At 44.8% G+C, this 21699-nt stretch overlaps 4 protein-coding genes and 1 non-coding gene across 5 annotated transcripts; 2 read left to right on the top strand and 3 right to left on the bottom strand.

The window, feature by feature from the left end:
• Window positions 1-152: 152 nt before the first annotated feature.
• Window positions 153-1884, bottom strand: LOC112880158 (uncharacterized protein At2g23090-like). The gene is made up of 3 exons (XM_025944654.1): window positions 1727-1884; window positions 1573-1613; window positions 153-533 (listed from the first exon to the last, which is right to left on the bottom strand). The coding sequence occupies exons 1-3, from the start codon at window positions 1797-1799 to the stop codon at window positions 414-416; spliced, it is 234 nt and encodes a 77-aa protein (XP_025800439.1). The 5' UTR covers window positions 1800-1884; the 3' UTR covers window positions 153-413.
• A 1961-nt stretch (window positions 1885-3845) lies between these two features.
• On the bottom strand, window positions 3846-4709 carry LOC112879533 (protein C2-DOMAIN ABA-RELATED 5-like). The gene is made up of 4 exons (XM_025943810.1): window positions 4579-4709; window positions 4343-4438; window positions 3961-4234; window positions 3846-3850 (listed from the first exon to the last, which is right to left on the bottom strand). The coding sequence occupies exons 1-4, from the start codon at window positions 4687-4689 to the stop codon at window positions 3846-3848; spliced, it is 486 nt and encodes a 161-aa protein (XP_025799595.1). The 5' UTR covers window positions 4690-4709.
• Window positions 4710-5798: 1089 nt separating this feature from the next.
• On the bottom strand, window positions 5799-13266 carry LOC112883201 (MADS-box transcription factor 15-like). Its single transcript, XM_025948464.1, has 8 exons — window positions 12817-13266; window positions 10172-10250; window positions 7341-7405; window positions 7094-7193; window positions 6907-6948; window positions 6677-6718; window positions 6454-6596; window positions 5799-6363 (listed from the first exon to the last, which is right to left on the bottom strand). Exons 1-8 carry the CDS (start codon window positions 12999-13001, stop codon window positions 6231-6233), a joined length of 789 nt encoding a protein of 262 aa, XP_025804249.1. The 5' UTR covers window positions 13002-13266; the 3' UTR covers window positions 5799-6230.
• A 6250-nt stretch (window positions 13267-19516) lies between these two features.
• On the top strand, window positions 19517-19588 carry TRNAD-GUC. Its single transcript has one exon. It is a non-coding gene; the product is annotated as a tRNA-Asp (tRNA).
• A 396-nt stretch (window positions 19589-19984) lies between these two features.
• On the top strand, window positions 19985-21378 carry LOC112879961. Its single transcript, XM_025944405.1, has 5 exons — window positions 19985-20104; window positions 20591-20779; window positions 20881-20941; window positions 21048-21171; window positions 21306-21378. The coding sequence occupies exons 1-5, from the start codon at window positions 19985-19987 to the stop codon at window positions 21376-21378; spliced, it is 567 nt and encodes a 188-aa protein (XP_025800190.1).
• Window positions 21379-21699: the final 321 nt, after the last annotated feature.

Raw genomic sequence — 21699 nt, 5'->3', positions numbered from 1 at the left:
TCTCCAATCACTGATCATAGTGACACTATGATGTATCGCTTTACAGCCAGCCTGACGAGATTAGATCCAGGCATGGATTCTTCTAAAATCAAAATCCCAAGGTTTCATGGTTCCACAACACACCCAAATTCAGAACACAGAACACAGTGAAATTATTGTGCAAGCATGGGCATCACAGATCCACACAATCGATGTTGTAACGCAACAGGTTGACAGCGAAGGATTACATATTTAGATGGGGCAAACACAACCGAAGCAGCAGCTGCGACAGCAGTTCAGGCCCGTAATACATAGGGCCACCAGTCATTACGTACATGATGATGATAACAATACTAATGGATCAAGAAAGTTCTCTCTTTGTGGTTCTGGTAGAGCATATGCCTCTTGTCAGAGCAGGCATATGCTGCTGCTTACTAGTTCTTGAGGTGGGGGAAGCACTGGTAGAGGTCGTTCTTGGGATGCCTCGCCTCGGCGTGCTCTTTGCACTTGGCCTCAGAGGTGGTGCAGATGAAAGTCTGCATGCAGATCTTGCACTGCGTGGAAGAAATTTTCACGATGATCAGCTCACAACGAGGGTATCGGAGATTTCTCAAGAAGTCATATATGGTACATCGGACAAATTGCAGTTAAACACATTACACAGCAGGTAGCTACCCTGTTATTTGCAGGAGCCATCTAAAAGGAGAGAATTGCCAAGCATTCAGTAGCCAGTGCAGTAGTGAGTGACTAGTGAGTTTCCAGGTTGATCAGGGGTTTAAAAGAAAAGGATTCTCCAATCCGCTACTTGCCTATCACTATCATGGCTAATTGAAGGTAGGATAGAACAGTTTGGTCACGTTCTGATGTTCCTGAACAAGACCCAACCGTTAGTGGGCCCATTGATGCGACGCCGCTAAGCAAAAAGACGTTTGATGGTACCTAAGCTAATCGGCCTGATGTATGCAAGCATGGGTCAATACATCTGGTTGCATCTATCCCCTGATGATAGCTATGCTGATATGCTAGGCTCAGGTCCCGGCTACAGATGCAGGCAATAATGTTGTTTGATGGACGACACAAAGGATTCCGGACTAGAGGCTGTGCAGGGCTCAATCCCCAACACTGAAGTTAGCAGAATGTAAGACGGTAACTTAAATCCCATCAATCTAGCGAGAAGGTGAATTCCCAGTTCCTATAGAAACCAAATGCAGAGCTATACACATTGCGGAGGTTGCAGCCGTGATGAAGGTGGGAGTAGGAGCAAGCGAGGTGCCCGCCCAGGTGGGGAAATAGATAGCACTATCTCCCCCCCCCCCCCCCCCCCCCCATTGCTATCATGAGAAGCACATGTCCGCACGCACGCACGCACACAAGTGAGGATTGGATTTTGTGACGGAACCAGTGGATCGGCGTGCAAGGAGGTGTTATTTTTGGGAGGGCGTGTGATGATTTTAGGTTCGGATCGAGTGATGGATGAATCATCAGAGCAATTAAGCGCGTCCTTTTGCTAGTTGTGAAATTGGGGCGATTAGGGTGCCAGATCGGGGGGCAAGAGCAACAAAGGAAAAGGTGGGGGGAGAATCACGCACGCACCTGGATGTTCATGGCCTTCTTGTTGGCCTCGAGCTGGCTGCCTGCAAGGAATCGAGTAGAGGCCCCAATTTATACCATGGAGATTGAGATCAAAGACGAATCGATGGGCGGAAGCAGGGCGGAAGGGAGGGAGGGATCTAGTAGAGCGCCGTACCCTTGGCTCCCTTGTTCTTCTCGGCGTTCCTCTCGCGAGCCATCTTGGACTTCTGGCCGTTGCCGCCGCCCATGGCTGCTGGTGGTGGTGGTGGTGCGAGAAGGGTTGGTGTGGCGTGGGGTGGGGAAAGATGAGGAGAGGAGGAGGAGGAAGGCGTTTTTAATTAATTAATTAATACTCCACGCAGGTCGGCGTTGCATCCGGGCCGTCCGCTGGGGGCCCGCGGTGCATCCGATTCCCGCTTCGGCACGACGCAACCAGGCCAGGGGTGGAGTAAAAAACTGGTGGCTGGAGATCGCCGGCGGGCGGGCCCACGCGCTTCCAGCAAACCCACGTGGTCAAGTCGCCACCCCACTCACGCCGTTGACCGCAAGAACCTTCCAGAATCTGGACTCTGATCTTCCCTCCTAATCCGTCTCACTCTATGACAAATTGACAGCCATCAACCAATCCTATCTATTCTCATCGCTCGAGGGATGAGACTGGGGCCCATTCCAGCCCAAAGCCCACCCGCGCCATCTACCAGGCCAGGAATGTCCTTCCGCTGGAAGTCAATTCGAGCAACAAGATCAGTAGTAACCTTCCAAGCTCCAGCTGTTAAAGAACAAAATGACCAGCTTGTGGCAATCTCGAGGAACCGATTTGCTGGTATGAATTCTGCCTGATAAGAGCGAGCTACTGGACAGAAACTAGAAATTGCATCACTTGCCTATCGCCTGAGACATCAAGGACGGCAGCATCCCCCACCCCACCAAGCTCTTCGGCAACGCCAACGCGAACGGGGCGAGGAAGGAGACGAGCAAGGAAGAGGGCGAGACGTACGGCTGAAGCCTCGGACAGCAGAAATTGCGGATTCCCGTTTGTTCGTTCGTCCAGGCGGACGCTGTCAGTGTCAGGCTCAGGCAGGCAACCTCCCCGTCGAGCCAGCGTCCCTGTGGTACGGCGTGGCGGCGGCCTCCCAGCGTCTTCGTCGTCCCCGACGGCATGGCCCTTCCTTCCTCCTATCGAAACGCATGCTCAGTGACAACGACATTGCTAGCCATGGGCAGTGATGGACGTTTTGCGTGCGCTCTGAACGAACACCTCCGTTTATCGGGATCAATGCAGTGACAGGAGGAAAGCAAAAGCGATGTTTGGATGCCTGCCTTAGGCGCCACACCGCGCCTAAGGAGCGGCGGCCGATTTGGCCGCCACACCTGTGGCGCGGAACGTGTGGCGTGGCGTGGCGTGTTAGACAGGCATCCAAACAGCCAGGCAGTTTAAGAAAACACGAAAGAGAGTAAAGATTTCTGTTGAAGAAGAACAACCAGGTGAGGGTAAAAGTAGCCCCCAAAATGCTCGTTAGACACCAACTGATTCAAGAACTATCGAACGAGCAAAAAAAGGAAGCAGTGATCCCAGATCCTGGGTGGAGTTTTCACTTTTCAGTTTTCACAAGGGACAGAAATTCGGAGTACCCCGTGCAGTGCGGTCAGCTCGTGACAGAAACCCAAGGTGCAAATTGTTTACGAGTTCACGATGGTCCATCGCTTGATCCTGTCCTGATCGCATACATAAATCAGCACAAAGTGAAGACTGAAGCAAAGGAGCAGGCTCGCTGCTTTTGACACTCTTCAGTCTTCACTCCACAAAACTTTTCCTCCATCCAGAAAACATACTGTGGTCCCACACCCACTAAGAAAGATACTCGTTCAATCTGGACTGCGTTCCCCAGTGCAAGATGCAAAATAATTTTGAGCCGGTATCGATCAAGGAGTTAATCGTCATGTAGAGTAAATCAATAGTATATGTTACAATTACACAAGAAAGCACAATGCTGAAACAGTAGTAGGTACTGAAATTAAAAAAAAAATCTAGCAGTATTGATATACGGGATGGATGTTGCTTGTCTGATTCTGTCCCTCCCAATGTCACATTGGGTATCATACCAAATCTGCAATACCAGATCAAGTATGTTAAACGTCTCTCGGTGGCGCAAAATTGACTGGTTGATCGGGGAATTCCAGATGAAAAGTTACTGGTGACAGGGCTGATGTTGTACTACATACAGTAAGACCTTTAGCGTTGAAATAAATTTGCATACCTATCGCGCAAGTTCATTGACAGCAGTTCAGTTTCTTCAGCCTGACGAAAAAGGAAATTCATCAGCTGCACTCACCATCTGTCAGCTACTCCAACACCTGCCGTCGCTTAGAGTCTGAATGTGCAGTAGCAGTGCTATCGCACGTTGTTACCTGGGATGTTGACCCATCTGAGCTGCAGGTGCACGACGCCGGTCTCGACATTCCTGAGCTTGAGCAGGAGGTCCTGCACCACCTGGCCGTTCTCCCACATGATGTGGCTCTCGTCCGCCAGGCAGCAGTGGCTGCCGGGGCGCACGGTGCGGACCACCGTGCCGCTGCGGATGTCCTCCAGGTCCATCTGGATGATCTGCATCAGCGCCTCGATGTCGAACTCCGCGTCGCCCATCTGGTCGTCTTTGCTGAAGGTGTCCTTGTCGAAGACCTCCTGCATGCGTTTCAGGAATATGATGATCGACACCGTCAACTGAACGAAATTCTTCAGAAGCATACTGCATCAACTGGATCGGACAAGGAGATCGATGCAGATGCTCACTAGCTTGATGGGCGTTGATGCGTTCTTGACAGCTAAGGTCAGATCCTCGTTCCAGACTGGGTTAACCGTCTTCTTCATCACACCTGTCTTCAGTTTCTGAAGAACAGGTAAATAATAGATGGCAAGAAGCCAAAAGAAAAGTCAGAGCAGCGATGTTGAGAAAATCGACCGAATCAGGTTAGGTAGGGCTTTCAAAGATTTCATCAGCTATGAAATCAAGGTACACATGTAGATACCTGGCCGTCCAGGTCGAGCACAACATAGGGATCGCTACCATTTGCATCACGGCTGACAAGGTTTACCCCTCGCAGCACCTTCACGGACAGGAAGCCCGGCAACGTAGACATCTCTCTAGCTTGCTCTTCACGACCACCGCAACCTGCCGATTGCCGAACCACCCCTGGAGGATTGAAACCTGGATGGAAGAACCTCCCTCAAGCATGCATGGCTTTCCGGTTTTTGATGACGGCCTCCACAGCTGGACAAGTCCCGGCCTCAGGCTTTCAGGATTTGACCATGTCTTGTGGACGTGTTTTCTTCAAGTTTCAGTACTGCTGCCCTTTATCTGGTGGCCTTCTATTCTTGGGAAGAGAGGCTGCGACTGCGAGCACCAGGGGCGCAGCCAGTGTACTGCGCAACACCATGCCTGTATAAATGTTCAGACTAAAGCAAGGAAAGCAAGAGCAGAAATTGTGAGCTGGTCATACCCAAAAAAAAAAAACTTAAATTTAGAGCAAGCTAGTACAGTTGGTCGGGGCGAACTTGCAGGCCAATTTAAGCCTGCGGCCAGCGGTCCAGCGCGCCACAGGCCTTCGCCAATCCCGTCCGCAGCCCAAATGCACAACTTGGAGCGGGCGGGCCGCGGACCTAGGCCCAACGAGTGACTGAGTGAGCTTGCTGCTACTAGCCCAAGGGCACATGACATGCATCATGCGCATGTGATCCTTTTGAATCTACACCGAGATTCGCGCAGAGATCGAGACGATGTCACTGCTGCTTTTCATGGTTCCAACCCATGACCTCATGCATCACAGTGATGTAGCCCCTTAGCTAAAATAAACAGGCAATTATTGTCGTTTTCTCTACTTTGTCTTGTGCAGCAAGGGTTTGAGTGGCCATAAAATGCTATACACATTTTCTTCAGGAATAGTACCATATGCTCAAATAAATACTATAAAGCCAAACTCAACTTTTTGGTCACTGCCTGCCCCCTGGCATAGAGATTCGCGAGTAGTCAATCATCATGCTAGTGCTGTTTCGGCTTTGCAGAGACGCTGCACTGCACACGCACACATGCACCACAAGGGGGAACACATCGATGGCTCTGGCAGCGTCACATCATGTGCAATCCATGCTCCCCGGCATCCGACATGTCTCAATCATGACGGCATGTGCCCATCTCCAAATCCATCTGCACTCTGCCTGATCAGATCCTGGGGAAGATTAGGCTTTCATCTATCATGCATCAGCAGCACAGGGGCGACTTTTATTCATTCTCCCATCAACTCACTCACTGGCAGAGGTAGTAGCAGTAGGGATCATATCCTAATTAATACTATTTACACAAACCATGTCTTTTGATCTGCACCCTTGCTTTCAACAAAAGCACTAGATTCATGGCTAACTTGGCCAATAACATAGGCATATATATAGGGGGCATGCATCAGTTGGTACACACATGCATGCTGGACAAGATTATACAGTGCTCACCCTTCTTGTTGCAAACATAACAATAGTTTAGCTTCATCGCTGCAATGAGCTTATGCTAGGACTCAATCAACGGTGAGCAACCACTTTGCAGGCGCAGTTGCTCGCAATCGCTGGATAGATAGGCACGGCAAGTAATCATGGTGTAGTAGCGGTCGAGTTCGACGTGCTTGTCGCCCGCTCAAGCATTGAGGTGGCTGATCATCCATGGCGGAAGGCCCCCGATGCGAAGTTGCGGTTGCACCTGCCCTGGCTGCTGCGGCGCCGCTGCCGCCGCCTCTTCGCCTCTCTCTCCCATCGTCACCGGTGGGTAGCTAGACAGCGGCATGATACATACTTCGTCGATCAATTGAAGTAACATAAGGAAGTGAGCATACATATATACAACTGATGGGCTTGTGTACCAGATGTTTTGTGGAGGCTGCAGTGGCTGCTGATCCTGCCTCATCAGGAAGGAGGAAGATGATGAGCTTGTCTGGGTGTGCTGGTCCCACTGCTGCACCTGCTGCCGCTGCCTGCTGGCAGCCGCCTTCTGCCTCTCCGCAAGCTGCATCAAAGGGGAGCACGTCAAGCCCTTCTGTGGTCAATGTAATACATAGCCTCAGCATATGCTATTTGGCAGCTTACTTCCTTCTGTAGAGCCTTGTTCTCCTCCTGCAGTGATCTCTCCTGCACGCAACAGCAGTAACATTCATCAATCATTTCTGCATGAAGCATTTTACAGTGATGGCTGTTCAAGAGCGGGGGGGGGGGGGGGGGGGGGGCCTTCTGAACCACAAATCATCAGGTAAATGGCCACTCCTGTTCGGTTTCATTGGTCTGGGTACAGTTGCAGGAAAGTTTTCAGCTTTGATTACCTTCTTTTGTAGCTCAGAAATGGACTCGACCATAAGGTGGCTCTGCATATCCAAATAAGGGCTATGTTAGCTGTCAAAAAATTACACAAATAATATTACAATAGCAAACCATTAATTTGGAACAGTAATACAAACATGATTATACAGTAAACATTCCATGTGAAAAGATAAGCAAAACTGTTACTACCTTTCTTGATCTGATGTGCTTCAGTGAGCTCTCCAGCTGCTGCTCTAGTTGTTGGAGTTCTTTGAGATTCAGAGACTCTAGATCCTCTCCCATTAGGTGCCTGCAAGACAAACAGGTCAGTTGGCGTGCACCACCTGTACACTGTGCATACTACACAAGATGATAGGGTTTCCTTTTGAGGAAAACTACATAATGATACTAGGTCCACATTTATTCAAAATCCAAATCACCATCAAATAGTTATTACTTGTGGCATTTTTGTATGGTCTCAATTTTGGCCTTCAGTTTCCTGTATTCGTGGCACCAATTGCCCTGAATATGAAAGTAAATTCTGTCAGAAACTTTAAGGAATGAGCAGAAAATGGATGGCCCAGCAACGAGAAAAGCTACTTAACATCAGTTTTGCAAGGATAAAAACTTTGTCATATATGCTTATCTTAATATTAGTGCCCTACATTCACAAACATTACCACTTGCACTCTCATCAGAAAAAAGAGGAATTTTCATGAATTCATGATCATATTTGGTACAAGAACTGCTGGCATGAAGGATCGCACCACCGCAGCACGAGATACAATAGTGTAACAAAAACACAACAAATTCAGTGCAAAGAAGGGTTATCAACAGAATAAGATTCATCTAAATTCAATAGAATAATGATCCTATGTCTTTTATACAAAGATCTCATCACGTTATTGCCTCAAAGCAATGATAATTTCAGGATTCAGCTAATAAAGGACAAAAATAAGTAAATAAAAGTACATGATGCTTAACTGAAGAGGTCACGATGAATATTTATGAAGGAACAGCATATTGATGACATTGCAAATGAGAGGACAAATGAGGAGCCTGATTACTACGTATCACGTGCATGTAGACTGATTAGAGTGAGACATCATAAAATTCAGGCCATGTCATCGCATCAGGCTCAGACTACACAGCCTGATGAGGGTCAGGATACACTAACGTTTTTAGTTAGGCATAAGCAAAGGGCATTCTGGTATGAAATTCAAGGCATATAATTAGGCAGCTCCTTTTCACCTATGTAATTTTACATTGGAAAAGATCAGCCTAATTACAATGTGTAATTGCAAGGTGCTATCCTAAAATATCAACTAGACAGGCACATATGACTACTTGTAGTTCGAACCATCATTTGATTTTCATACATTTATCTTTAGGAATCACTATCAACTACTACTACTACAGACAATTGATATGTTTTATAATTCAAAAAAATTCTGGCTTAAATATGTTTTATAATTCAAAGAAAACAACAAGTATACCAAAAGATACCACTAAACTACAATAGAAATTAAATTACTGTTCAAGTGATTTATTATTTCCAACTGCATATACAGCAAGACCTATGAATCAGCACTGAGAATGAAAAAGGAAAAAAACTCTAATGAATTTATCTCCTATTCATAGTCATAGCCATATGCTTCTTCGAAAAATGGGGAATATTTATAGCAAGATGTTAATAGCCAACAATCCGGAACAGCACCAAAAAAATATTACAAAGCAAACAATTTAAACAAATTTTATTAGACTGAACATCAGTAATATGATGTTCCCTTTATCTTTATATATACTAAAAACCAGAATTTAGCATATAAAGCTCAGAAAAGATGACATCAAAAAGGTTATAACGTTCTCAACATTGTACCTGGCTGGATAGCAGGGGTAGATTAGTGATAAATATTGAATTACAGTCCTAGTAGATAACTTAAAGTATAATGTGGTACTAGGTTATATCTGACATTTTTTTTAAAAATTATTGTTGGTTATTATGACTACTGTTACATATATCTCCACAACAATGTTATATTGGTGTTCTTCAGGTAATTATTCCTATAGGTATCTAGATAATATAGTGGAAGTAGTAGTTAAAAGTGTTAGCAGGAGATATTTTTCACCTAAATATCCAGTGTTTCTAAGCAAATTAAGTCATGGGCATGCTACATGTCTTCCCTGCTTATGAAAGAATAAGGCTTATTAGACTTATTATAAACACTAAATTGGCACTACACTTTTTTTTATGAAAAATACCTTTTGACACATTTATGCACATTGACTATCAGTGACAATTTATATAAAATAGCACTGAAGATGAAAACGTATAGTCATGCTAAAACATGACAACTTTGATTTCATCAGGGTTTTTCCGGCAAATTATATAAAACACACACCATGCATGGAGCCACGGGACATAGCCTGTTATTTTGAGAGACATGACTTCAGTTACCTCTATTATAAAGAGTTACAATCATCACTGAAGGCATGATGCATGTAACTTTACATTTAGATGACTGTACATTTAAATTATAGCACTAGTACTTAACAAAATATATGGTTGAAGACTTCAAATAAAAGGTAGAAGATTTTTAGTTATGCATACATACACACGCATTTAAATTCAAGGGCCATACAAAGAGTCCCAAGCGAATCCCCTTTTTTTGCGCTATGACAGTCAGATATTGTTATCGCACAGATATAGCAATACAAGCTCGAGATATATATACAACTACACAGGCAGTCAAGGAATAGCTTAATGCGAAAATTGGTAAACAAGCTACACAAGAAAAGGCAAAGCTTTATTTGAACATCAAACGAGTTGTCAGGTTCTGTTGTCAAGGCTTCACTTGGACAAAACATAATGATATTTGTGTCATCATGTACAGTTTCTCAAACATGAATATTTATAAAATATCTACCTGTGTGGTCTTGTAAGCTTAAGAAACAAGTATAACAGAACCATATCAAATTTCTCTCATTTGCCTATGCTATTTTGCACCATAAGATGAGTTCAGGTAACTAGGCATATCCTCTTATGTACATAAATGTACAAAACATGCAGTTGATTATATTTAACATAAAATATAAGGCCATCCTAGTATCTACATCCTTTTATTAGGTTAAACTGTTTCAGCAAAGCTTTCGTTTGTTATTTAAAAAAACACGATTGAAAATTTCCAGGCATATTGTCATATGTGAGCAACATTACTCATAGTGTAGGCATAGAATGAAGCATTGGTGCAGGAGACAAAGTAAAAGTTTCCCAACCTATCATCTTACCTCACTCTCAGATTCAGCTGAAATTAGAGCCTTTTCAGCATAGGAATAGCGCTCGTAACGTTCCAGAATTTTGTCCATGCTGAAAAGAGGAAAAACAGTACCATATCATGTCCCTGAAGGTCCTCAAAATATTTCGGTAACCAGTTCATGCATCAAGAACCACAGAAAATTGCAAGGGTAAGTAAATGCTGGGTATATTCTAAAGGCAGTGATGCAAGAAAAAGCTGACAGGCACACTACATAGCTAGCGTGGCAATAGGGAATTCTTAAGATAAGTAAAGAAAAGCAACCACGATGCATGCTCAGACATGCAGTCCAACATGTAAGCTAACATAGAAATTGTGAAATTAATTACCATTTACTTTCATCTTATCTTAACTTCAGATGTGACAGTACTGTTTAGGTTGACAAGATATTAACTGTTTAAAGGCACTATTACAGACCCATATTGCTTCGGAACCAGCATGGCACCGTCTTAATAGAGCTGCTTATATAGAAGTGTATATTAAGAACATTAATAAGCTATATAAATAATGCATGTTCTATCTCTAAGGAGTCAGGGTTATTAAGCACCTAGGGATGTGGAATGCGTGAAGGAGCACTCAGCGCATGTGATATTGGGGTTTACAAAAGGGTTCAGCCATTACGGTAGGGGGCAAGTGATCCATTTTAGCTTAGCAAAATCAAGAATAAGGCTATAATGTATCAGTTGATGCATGCCTTACCGTAAGGATTCAGGGCCTGTCTATAAGTTTCATCTGAAGACTGCAAGACACATGAACAGGTTATGATCCTATATCTATTAGCGGTTGTTGAACGACAGTACGCATGACCTACAGAACGACGCTACACATGACCTACAGACAGTGTCAGAAGAAGTAGGTAAAGAAAACAAAGTCTCATATATATCCACGCACATGAAAATTAAATGGTTTACTGAAGTTCCAAACTAGTATTACTAGCTGTAAATTCACCTGAGCTTGACTAATCAAGTAATTGATCTGCTGCTCAAATACATAAATATCTCTTTCTCCATGAATGAGTTACCCGTCTGTGAAACTTATCTAATAAAAGTTATATGAAAAGTGTGATGCACATGAAGCACTATCACGTTTTTACCCGTGATAAGAGTCATCATTGAAATAAGGAACGCCAGAAAAATGTATAGAGCTTGGATGTAGAGAGGACATAAAGAGGAGGGGAAAGAAAAGTGATGAAACAGAATTAAGTACCTCACAGCTTTACCTCATTGGCTTATTTTTAGAATATAACACTACAAAACCCGGGTGTACACTGATTCTGACAAGTGCATATATATAGTGTTTGTAGTACAACTCATATACTGTTGTAACATCGGATTTAGAGGGATAGATATCAGTTTAGTTGGGTGATATGTTGCAGGCTTTGCAGCCAGCAAGATTTGCTGCACTTATTACTTGCTTTGCACACCTTGATTCAACGATATACGCTAGTCAACGGAGGACCAAAAATTACTGAATACAGCCAAATAAAAATAAGCCATTATCCATCGGAAGAACAATGGATCAAAGGGAAGATGGCTTATGAAGCTGAATAGCATAATGGATCCGTTCTCGAAATAAAAACAGCATGGAAGGATTGCAAGAGAAGGAAACGGCCGAAAAGTCGAAGAATCTAATAAAGAAGAGCCAGATCTATCCATCTTCTTGTCGTGGCTTTCAGATTTCCAGGGGTCATTATTAACTCATAATTTGCCGTAGTTTGAGCTAGAGAGAGAATGAAGAGCTAGCAGTTAAGCTAGCAGCAGCTCGAAGTCCCAAGCAGCAGCAAAGGGAGAATCCATAAAGAAGAGGAGAGAACTACACACAAGCCAGATTACATGCATGCATACGCTGTCGCTGCCTGACTGGTGGCGAAATAAACTCCTCGGAACATGTGACAATTTACTAGTATTTTGTTGAGAAACGGGAAGGCGCTGCATGCCATTAATTTATCCTTGGTGGATGGGAAACCGAAAAGGCAGCAAGGCAAAGATTTTGGGGGAAGAAAAAAATACCACCGGAAATACAAATCGGACGACAGGAACAATGAACAAAGAAGAGCCGATGGTGAGGAACGAAGAAAGATCTGATTACATGGGGGTAATCATATCTAATCTGATACAATCAGGCACATGGTGTTAGCAAGCTTAAGACGGATTAAAGAAGCAAGGAAAGAACTAAAGCGACTGGAGTCACCAATCCCCAGAAAAGGCAAGCATCTGCACTTGCAGGCAACAGCAAGAAAGCAAAAAGGGCATCACATCACATAAGCACAGCACAGCACCGGCAAGGAGGGCAGCTGAAGAAACTGACGAGGGTGGGGGGCAATTAATGGTGAGATTTCCCGAAATAAGGAGGCAGCTGGGTGCAGATAGATGCAGCATGAAATGATCAGCTGTAGCACCAGAGACGGAAGAGAAGGAAAGGAGGAAGCAGCAGCAGCAGCAGGGTGCAGGCATGGACCATGGTGGCCCAAAACGGCAAAACCCAGCAGGAGCTTTCGGCGGGGAATCGGCGGCTCAGAGCCAAAAACGGCAACGACAGCAGGAGCAGCAGCAGTCGAATGAATGGAGCTAGATAGCATACATACACAGGAATGGAAGGGAAGGGAAGAAGGGCGCGTACCTCTCGTCGGTGGCGTACTCGTAGAGCTTCCCCTTTGGGGAGAAGACGATGACGCCAACCTCGGCGTCGCAGAGGACGGAGATCTCGTGCGCCTTCTTGAGGAGGCCGTTGCGGCGCTTGGAGAAGGTCACCTGCCGGTTTATCTTGTTCTCTATCCGCTTCAGCTGCACCTTGCCGCGCCCCATCTTGCTCGATCCCTTCCTTCTTCTTCTTCTTCTTCTTCTTCTCCTTCGTCGTCGCTCGTCTCCCCTCCGATCGATCCGCTAGCTTGCTGGCCTGATCGATGCAGCGGCAGCTAGTGACAGGCGGACGGCGGATGGGTCGCCGCCGGTGAGGTGAGGCAGGTAAGTAGGTCGCTCGCTAGCTAGCTAGCTTTAAAGGGAAGGGGAGAAGAGAAGAGGGATCGATCGGTGGTGGTGAGGGAGGGAGGGGAGGGGAGGGGAGGGGAGACGACGCGAGGCGAGAGAGAGTGTGGTCTGGGGGCTGGCTGCTGTCGAGCTCCCATTGGTCAAGCCCCGCCCGGGCCCGCCGATCAGCCTCTCACGCCTCCTCTCTCTCTCTCCTCTTGGCCATTGGGATATCAGCTGCAGTAGCAGTACAGCACCTTATAATCATAAATAAATCAATAAATGGACTAATAGTAAAAGAAAAGGATTGGAAAAAAGGGAGAATATAATGAATTGGGGGTATCATCGGGCTACTGAGAGAGAATATTTGTGTGTGTGTGTGTGTATATAAATTTGTGTTTTTTTTGCATTTGGGCACGAATATTAAGGAATGCTGATGAGCAGGCAGCTGGGGTTGGTTGATCTTCTTCTAGTAAATCAGTGCTGCCAGTAATTACCATCCCAGGGGCAGCAGGCAGGCACAGTGAGGCACTACTGGTTGGAAGAAGCAGGGCAGGGCAGGGCAGCGTCCATGTAGGAGTAAATTAATTAGGTTACAGCAGGTGAGGTGAGGTGAGTGTGTGTGGCGGTGCAGTCGCAGCTCGACAACAACGCATCCGCCATTGTTGCGTCTGCGTCCGTCCGTCGCGTCATCACCACACCACCTTCCCTCACTCCCCTTCCATGCTATTGCTAGCAGGGCAGGCACACACGTACGTACGTACGTATTCCCGATCGACTCCTTCCGCCCGTCCTCCTTCCCCGCTTAAAGCTATGATCTCGATGAGCTTTTCCAAAGGCACAAATCATGAATCAGTTTTACTATTCTCGAGAACCTAAAAGCTCAACAAGTAACAACCAATTAATGTTTTTTGACACTGTCACGCTAGTTTGAGAAGAAAAAAAGAGAGAGAGAAAAGTGGTTGCAACATGTATAGTTGAAATTGCAGCACTAATTATTAACTGTTGCAGAAAGCTTGTGCGATAAACATGTCTCGACGTACATGCATGATCAACATCCACTTCAGCAACCAATCAAGAAAGTGCCGATGCACGTACGCTAGCCAAGCCACCAACCTGGTCAAATCAAATGAAGCATAAATATAATGGTACTAGTAGATTGCCTAAAGCCCCAAATTAAAGGCAGTCAAAGGTGCCAAATCCAGCATTATTATAGCTATCACAATAATGGTTACTATGTGTATGAAAAAAGTGCATGCATGATCATCGAGATGAGACGCAACAGCATGATCCATCGATCTGCTGGTTGAAAATAGCTAGGCAAAGCTTAATTACACATTTACACAGCTGATTAGCTGAAGCTTGATGCATCGACGAAAGATGTGCAGGTACTAGCACAATCTATCAGCGCAACAGGCAGGACATGCATGATTGACAGCTTGGAGCTACTGCAGGGGCAGAATCGGAAGACAGCAATACACAGTTGATGAGTCGCATACAGAAACAGAAACGGGCAGGGCAGCATGCATGCATGGCCAAATCTAGCGAGCGAACCATGGGGCTGTGAGGCTGTCTGCCTTGCGTAGACTAGATAGTATTGGGCCTTCCTTCCTTCCCCTCCCTTTTTTGCGCTTGATCATGGGCTGCTGATTGCTCCCAGCCATGCATCCTTTTCTTGCCGCTCTCCTCATCACAATATATGGCATGCATAGGTAGATGAGATAGATGTAACATATATATAGAGAGAGAGAGACCTCCATCACCTCATCAGCTGCCACACTACTTGTGTTTTTTATTTGTAAAGAACAATACGAAAATATGTACCTCCTCTGTTCCAAATTGTAGGTCGGTCGTTTTGGCGAATCTAGATACAGTTTAAATTGCTGAACGTTGATGGGATGACATCGATGTCGAGAACGAAACGAGAGGGACAAGTGATCGAGGAGGTTGCTTAGCTTGCAAGGATGTCAACTCAACTCAACTCAACTCAACCAAAAGGGTTTTCAATTGATGAGTTGGGCTGACATGCATATTATGCTCTTTTTCTTTCGGCCCGAATTGTGTGGCAGAGCTCTTGCAGGGGTTCAGAAACCAGTTTCTGTTTGCTAAGAATTGGCCTGTTTAATTTCTAGAGAGGAATGGTGGGCCCGACTAGACCCTCTTCTTTTTCTTCTTATATTACATAATATGCGGCGCGTGGTTTTTTTTAAAGAAGAAAAAGGAACCTAATATGCAATAATTATGCAAAACCAACGTAGCTAGAAATTAAAGTTGAATGGACGGTTAATAAGCAGGGCTGAAAATGCGATGATCTGATTGGCCCAAAATGCTGGGTCACATGTGGTCGATGAACTTTCTAGCAACAAGTAAGTGCCGGCGCTGGATCGTGCAGTTTTGATTGATCTCTCTCTCGATGGGGTCATGGTCGAGGCCACGGTAGTCTAGCAAAGCTGCAGTAGATCTCTACGCGCCTACAGGCTACAAGTACCTAGCTAGCTAGTGCCCTATAGCTAGCTAATATAATCCTACGTTCGAGTGTGATGGATGGTGGATGGAGCGCGACGTGACGGGTAGTGGTGATGCTGTCCAAGCAGGACGACGCTCATTTTCCTTGGTTTCTTTGCGTCCTTGATCGCAAAATTGGGAACGACAAGGACACGCCTGCACCTCCCTCTCTCTCCCTCCCTCTCTCTCTCTCTCTCTCTCTCTCTCTCTCTCTCTCTGTGGTTGATACTTTCCGTATGAGAACGACGACGGTGTTGTATCCCTCTCTGGACCCACGCATCTATCTCTTTTCTTCTCAAGAGAACTATCGGTCATATACTCATATGTCTGATGTATTAATAGAGAGGCAGGTGAAATGCATAAAGCACAAAAAACAAAAAAAAAACGCACAGCCACCTAGTTCCACCACCACTACTACTAACACGACGGAAGCAGCCACAAGATAATAACCACCTCATCCATCAAAGAAACCGCTAACCTTCTCTCTAATTCGTTGCAGTCATGTTACGTGATCCGTCATTCAAGCTAATTCGGTCGCAATCAAGCACCAAATCGAGGAAAGATACGTCGACCAACAATTTCCGCTCATGCCCTTCTTCCATGTGCTTGATCCGTGTTTGGCGTTGTTGTTCTCATCTTTGTCACTTATACTCCAATTGGGCCTAGGCCTCTCGCATGCCTACCTGTTACTTAATTGGTGGTAGCAAAATCATAGGGGGATCTCGTGTAACTAGTTAAGTAATTATGTTGTCCCAAGAGGCCATCACAACATAAGACCTAGGAATTTTCACTAGGAGAAGCTAAGAGAAATAAGTAGGCACTATGTGTGTTTCCATCTCCTTGCTGCAAAAACATGATGGTTCTAGATTAGAGTTGACTTTAGCTTTGTCCTAAATCAAACTTTTCTATAAAAATATAAAATAATTGCACTATCAAGACATCTTTCATGGCAGATTCAGTGAAACTAATTTTGATGTTGTAGGTGTTGATACTTTTTCTATGAACTTGATCGAAGTTAGAAAATTTTGACTTAAAGTACATAGCATTTTGGCGGTTCAAAACTATCGATCATGGACAATAGAAAGGAAGTCAAATAGTGATTCAACAAACATCTCTGGAGGAGAGCTGGGAATCCAACGATGCAAGAACTATAGATGAATGCCCTACATACACACTACCGATGGTTCCTTTTCTCTCTCTTTTATCATGACAAATCTTTTCTTACAGGGAACATGGATATCTTGGGTCCACTTTGCTGTTGGTGCTGCTAAGACGTACACCACTGTCCAAAGAGAGTATTTGGAATTCTATATATATTGCTCCAAAGCTGCTGTTTTAAAGTGGGGTTCTCTATGTATGCCCTCTTTGGCATGGCTTTTGCTTTAAAAAAAGCCAACCGACTTATTGGACAAGCTAGGGTATAACAACTTCAGCTTCTCTGTTAGATTCTATATATTGTGTCTTCTCACGTGTAGAAGCTACTCTAGATTATAGATTTTGTCGTTCATACATGTATTTGTCCTTTTTATCTGGTTTTTGCTTTTGTAGTGACCAACAAAAGGAAAGAAGGGCACATTGGCACCTGGATGCTTGCTTGGTAAAGGTTGTGCATCAGCTATCAGGATGGCGACCACCGCAAGTGCTCCCAATGGCTGACTATGACACCTTTCAAAATCCTGCCTCTCCAAGCCTGGTGGATGACAGCAACAACCTAGCTTAGCCATAAGGCACGGCAGCCACATGCTGAGATATCCATGCACTGTTCACGACGCGTGTGCAATGTAATTGCTCAGATTTGGTTCGCACGACAAGGCGATCCGCCCGCCGAGGATTTTTTGGAACACTTGGGTTCTGGTGGAACCTACTCTTTTTAGGATTGACTTACTGACATCGTTTAGCAACTCGCTGGCTCTCTTTGGAACACTGGAATTTTATTGTTGGACACCTTAATTACCATTAAATTACTTAGCAAAATTCTGCTGTAGTGATGCAAAAAGAAGAAGAAGAATAAAGGTGTGGAATCCGTCACACAAAAGGTACGGAGAGCTACCCACAAGTTTCACTTTAACTATCCGTACTTATCTAGAAACATTTTTATTTTTTTTAAAAAAATTAAATACTCCATCCATCCACAAATGCTTCTAGTTTGGCCTAATTCAAACAATCCTAAGTTTGATCAAATTTACAAAGAAAGAGTATTAGCATCATCTACCGCATAAGAAATTAAACTATCAAAGTATTTTTCATAATGGATCTAATGCTGCTTGTTTGGGTATCATAAATATTATTGACCTATCTACAATCTTGGTCAAAATAGAGTAGTTTAACTTAATTATGATAAACTAGAAATCATTACACTCGTGGACCGAAAGGGTACGTAGTTAAATGGCACTAAAAAAATTATCTTTTGATTGTTTAAAATTTACTTTAAGTAATGGGCACGCACACAAAAATAAAATGTCTGCTTATTATGTGATTGTGAATGAAAAAAATATGAACAGTTGAAGTTTAATAATAACCATAATGGTATGGTTTTTAACTTTCAAGTGATGTGTTTAGCACTCTGCCCCAGGTCGATTTATTTTCAAAAAAAATCTGAGCATATCATCAGATAGAGGAGCGCACGTAGCTCTTGGTGACAGGAAATAAATAGATCGAGGAGATAGATTCCATGGCGCGCGAGGATGCGTTGCATCATCTGTCATCGTCGAAGATCAGAATAATATCAGATCCCTTGTGTTGTGTGTGGGTGTAGGAGTGGAGACCGGCCCGAGAGAAAGAGGCATCTAGTCTAGCAAATTAAAGGGGACCAAGACCAAGCCAATGGCAACAACGACGACGCATGCGCCGTACGACCGGGCAGCTAGGCAGCCTTCGTCAACCTCCTGATCTGAATCTCGATCTGGCCCTACCTGAACACGCACAATTTATGGTGCTACAGTAGCATGCATTGCCAAAAGCCATCTGATCAGCCATGCACCTATGGGCCATGATGGTATGTAGGAGGAGTAACAGTCGCTAGCTGCATGACGACTATCTCGATCGAGTCATCAGTTTGAACTTTGTGATCGATCAGATGAAAACTCGGAGCAAAACTGTTTGTTGCCGCGCGCACTCCGATCCCTCCGTTTCACAATAATTGCTTGTTGATTGGATCCATGTTTTCTGATCCTCCCTATTTACTAGGTCCTATTTGGATCGCCCCTACTAAAGCTTAGCCAGCTCTTTTTAATTTTTAAGTCCCTAGAGCTCCAAACACCCGATGTTGAGCTCCACTCCACGTAGATTTGGAAGGCTAGAGAACAAGAAAAGGGAATGAATGAAAGGACGAACGGAATCATGGAAAGGAAATAAGGAGATGTTGTGTAGATTTGTATCTATCTTGCATTGGGGCCGATCGATCGAGGCCCTAACTAGTAAATTGGACCACGTACGTAGCAGCTTAATGTTACTAGCTAGCTACTACGTACTACGCAGCAATAATAATGCATCCTGGTCCAGGCCCTAACTAGTAAATTGGACCGGGCTGGACTGGACTGGACTAAGCTACTACGCGACTCCCTCCTTGCTTAATTGCTGCTACTGTGCAGTTAATAGATCATCTCGGCTAGCTGGCCTGCATGCTGCTGGGTGCATCTCTCTCTCTCTCTCTCTCTCTCTCTCTAGGATGCTGGATACCACATACAGGCCAGGGCTGCTGTAGTTAGTGTGCTGTACGTACTACTGCGATGGATCCATGCATCTCCTTTGATTTCATCCGACGCTGACGGCACGCCTCGATCACCGATGGATCCCTTTCTGTCTACCTGCTTGAAAATTTGTAATGTTTCCTATTATGTAACAGCCAAGTCGTTGTAGTATAGTGGTGAGTATTCCCGCCTGTCACGCGGGCGACCCGGGTTCGATCCCCGGCAACGGCGTCTTTTTTTCTCTCTTCATCTACTATTCCTTTTTCTCATTCTCATTGGGCCCAACCCAACTAACATATTGTGCTCATCTGGGCTTCCACTCTGCCAGTGTCTGCCAACTAACTAAAAAGAAAAGCCCTGCTATGATCTGCTCTCATGGATATTGAGCTAGCATTCTTCAGATTTCAGAACATTAGAATGTTGCCAATTCCCTAGGAAGTATTTTTTTTAACAAAACTCTTGCAGCTACGCCCGCTCGCACGTGTACACGGCGACGGTGGCCTGGCGTACAACTCCTGCAGTATATAAGAACGAAGGAGAGGGCTGATCGAGCTTGGTGCTTCGGTTTGCTCTTCTTCCCAAGCTGAAGCGAGATCGAGGAGGGAGAGCGCCGCACTCTCGCTGGCGATGCGCTCGTTGCTTTTGTTTGCTCTTCTTCGGAAGCAGAAGCGAAGAAAGAGGTCCATCAGGCGGAGGCGCATGGGGCGCAAGGACAGTGAAGTTCATCAGGATGGCGAAGCCAACAAGGTCCGAGGCAATCAAGTTAGGTAAGGTTCATCTAAAAGTTGGTGATGCTGTACGTTCTGGGCTCACTCGGATTTGCTGTGGTATAACATAACAGTCTTCAAAAGGCCCTACTGTGATGAGTTTCTGCGTCCGCAACTTTGAGCTGGGGATATGGTCGTCAAGATTCAAGTGCTAGTTCTTCCGCCTGCGTTTCTTGTACTCTTGTAATTCCTTTTGCGTGGTTCTGATTGCAAAGTTCCATTTCTTCAGAGCAAATACGGATGCGGCTGTTGATATCCTTATGAAAGAACTGAGACAGCATCTCTTATTCTGTTGGGTAAAAGTGACGGAGAGCTAACCTCGGGGCTATTATCTGCTAGAGCGATAGACAATAATTCAAATAATGCTACCTGGTGTGAATTTCATTTTACTTTTCTGTTTGCAAGTACGAAGTTTGCCTGCAAGTTTTTCAGTTTCTAATTGTAAATGCTGCTCCGATTTTGCCAGGACTACTCATCTAAATGCACTGTGACTGGACATTACACTGTTGAAAACCAGAACAAACCGCTAGTGTTGAAGGAACTGAAGAAGCTGTGGAACAAAGAGGAACCTGATCTTCCCTGGCAGCAGGGGGATTTCTCACCCTCAAATACTTTGCTTGTGGATGATCCCCCGTACAAAGCTCTGCGCAACCCGGTACTGCCTTCTCCCTTCTTCCTATTATCTGTAACTCCCGGTACAAAATTTTACCCTTTGTAATTCACATACAATCCTCTTTTGATGTCTGTATTGTGCAGCCACACACTGCCATTTTCCCTTACTCCTACAGCTATAAGAATGAGAAGGATGATTCATTGAGTAAGCAAGCTTCACCAATCAACATTATAAAAAAATTATTACTTTGTACATTGGGAAGGTGCACGGAAATGGTTCGTGCTGTGGATTAATAATGTGCCATAAACAGGACCAGGTGGAGATCTTCGCTTGTACCTGGAGAACCTTGCTACTGCAGACGACGTCCAGCGTTACGTCGAGAAACACCCTTTTGGCCAACTTCAAATCACAGAGAGGAACCCAAACTGGAAGTTGTATGCGCAAATCCTTGATGGAAGGGTTCCATAGCTTGATGGTGCTATCCACAGTTGCTAAAGGTTTCGGTCCGCATCGGAGGTTTTGGCTGTCGTTTTTTGTTCACTATGTCTCTGTGTGAGAACTTATGTAGGCGGGTTTACAACTCAGCTTGCTATGCTGTGGTCGCTGCTTATCTTCAAGCAGTACCAGTAAACTTCTACTAGTGTTGATTTCCTTAAATTGGAGAAAATTCGATGGATTTTGTTGGCAGGATGCTGTGATCATCACAAAGTGCTGTAATCTTTTCAAGTTCACAGAGCTCTGTTGCAGATCCATTTGTTCACCGATGTTGTTGTCCCTTCGCTTGATACCACCGTCGCCGATCATATGTTGAACGATGACAGTTCTCAAGAGAGCTCAGTTCACAGATGTTCTCTCACTATGTGTTGGTCGAAAGCTAAACAATGCAATGCCAATACTCCATCTGCAAATCGTTATCGTTTCATGTTTTTGCTCTCCTCTCTCAAGAGAAGAGAGAGAGAGAG

The sequence above is a fragment of the Panicum hallii genome, chromosome 2, assembly GCF_002211085.1.
Source record: "Panicum hallii strain FIL2 chromosome 2, PHallii_v3.1, whole genome shotgun sequence".
Taxonomy (NCBI): Eukaryota; Viridiplantae; Streptophyta; class Magnoliopsida; order Poales; family Poaceae; genus Panicum; species Panicum hallii.
Note: the sequence above shows the minus strand (reverse complement) of the source record. Positions and strands in the feature narration are given on the sequence as shown.

Coding starts and splice junctions, on each gene's coding strand:
- LOC112880158 (XM_025944654.1), bottom strand. CDS start 1,799: ATGGGCGGCGGCAACGGCCAGAAGTCCAAGATGGCTCGCGAGAGGAAC. Junction 1,614..1,726: donor GAAGAACAAGGGAGCCAAGG/GTACGGCGCTCT, acceptor GATTCCTTGCAG/GCAGCCAGCTCGAGGCCAAC. Junction 534..1,572: donor AGAAGGCCATGAACATCCAG/GTGCGTGCGTGA, acceptor TCTTCCACGCAG/TGCAAGATCTGCATGCAGAC.
- LOC112879533 (XM_025943810.1), bottom strand. CDS start 4,689: ATGTCTACGTTGCCGGGCTTCCTGTCCGTGAAGGTGCTGCGAGGGGTA. Junction 4,439..4,578: donor TGCTCGACCTGGACGGCCAG/GTATCTACATGT, acceptor CCTGTTCTTCAG/AAACTGAAGACAGGTGTGAT. Junction 4,235..4,342: donor CATCAACGCCCATCAAGCTA/GTGAGCATCTGC, acceptor AAACGCATGCAG/GAGGTCTTCGACAAGGACAC.
- LOC112883201 (XM_025948464.1), bottom strand. CDS start 13,001: ATGGGGCGCGGCAAGGTGCAGCTGAAGCGGATAGAGAACAAGATAAAC. Junction 10,251..12,816: donor GAGTACGCCACCGACGAGAG/GTACGCGCCCTT, acceptor TCCTCTTTTCAG/CATGGACAAAATTCTGGAAC. Junction 6,949..7,093: donor AGCACATCAGATCAAGAAAG/GTAGTAACAGTT, acceptor TTGGATATGCAG/AGCCACCTTATGGTCGAGTC.
- LOC112879961 (XM_025944405.1), top strand. CDS start 19,985: ATGCGCTCGTTGCTTTTGTTTGCTCTTCTTCGGAAGCAGAAGCGAAGA. Junction 20,105..20,590: donor AGGATGGCGAAGCCAACAAG/GTCCGAGGCAAT, acceptor CGATTTTGCCAG/GACTACTCATCTAAATGCAC. Junction 21,172..21,305: donor AGGAACCCAAACTGGAAGTT/GTATGCGCAAAT, acceptor GAACTTATGTAG/GCGGGTTTACAACTCAGCTT.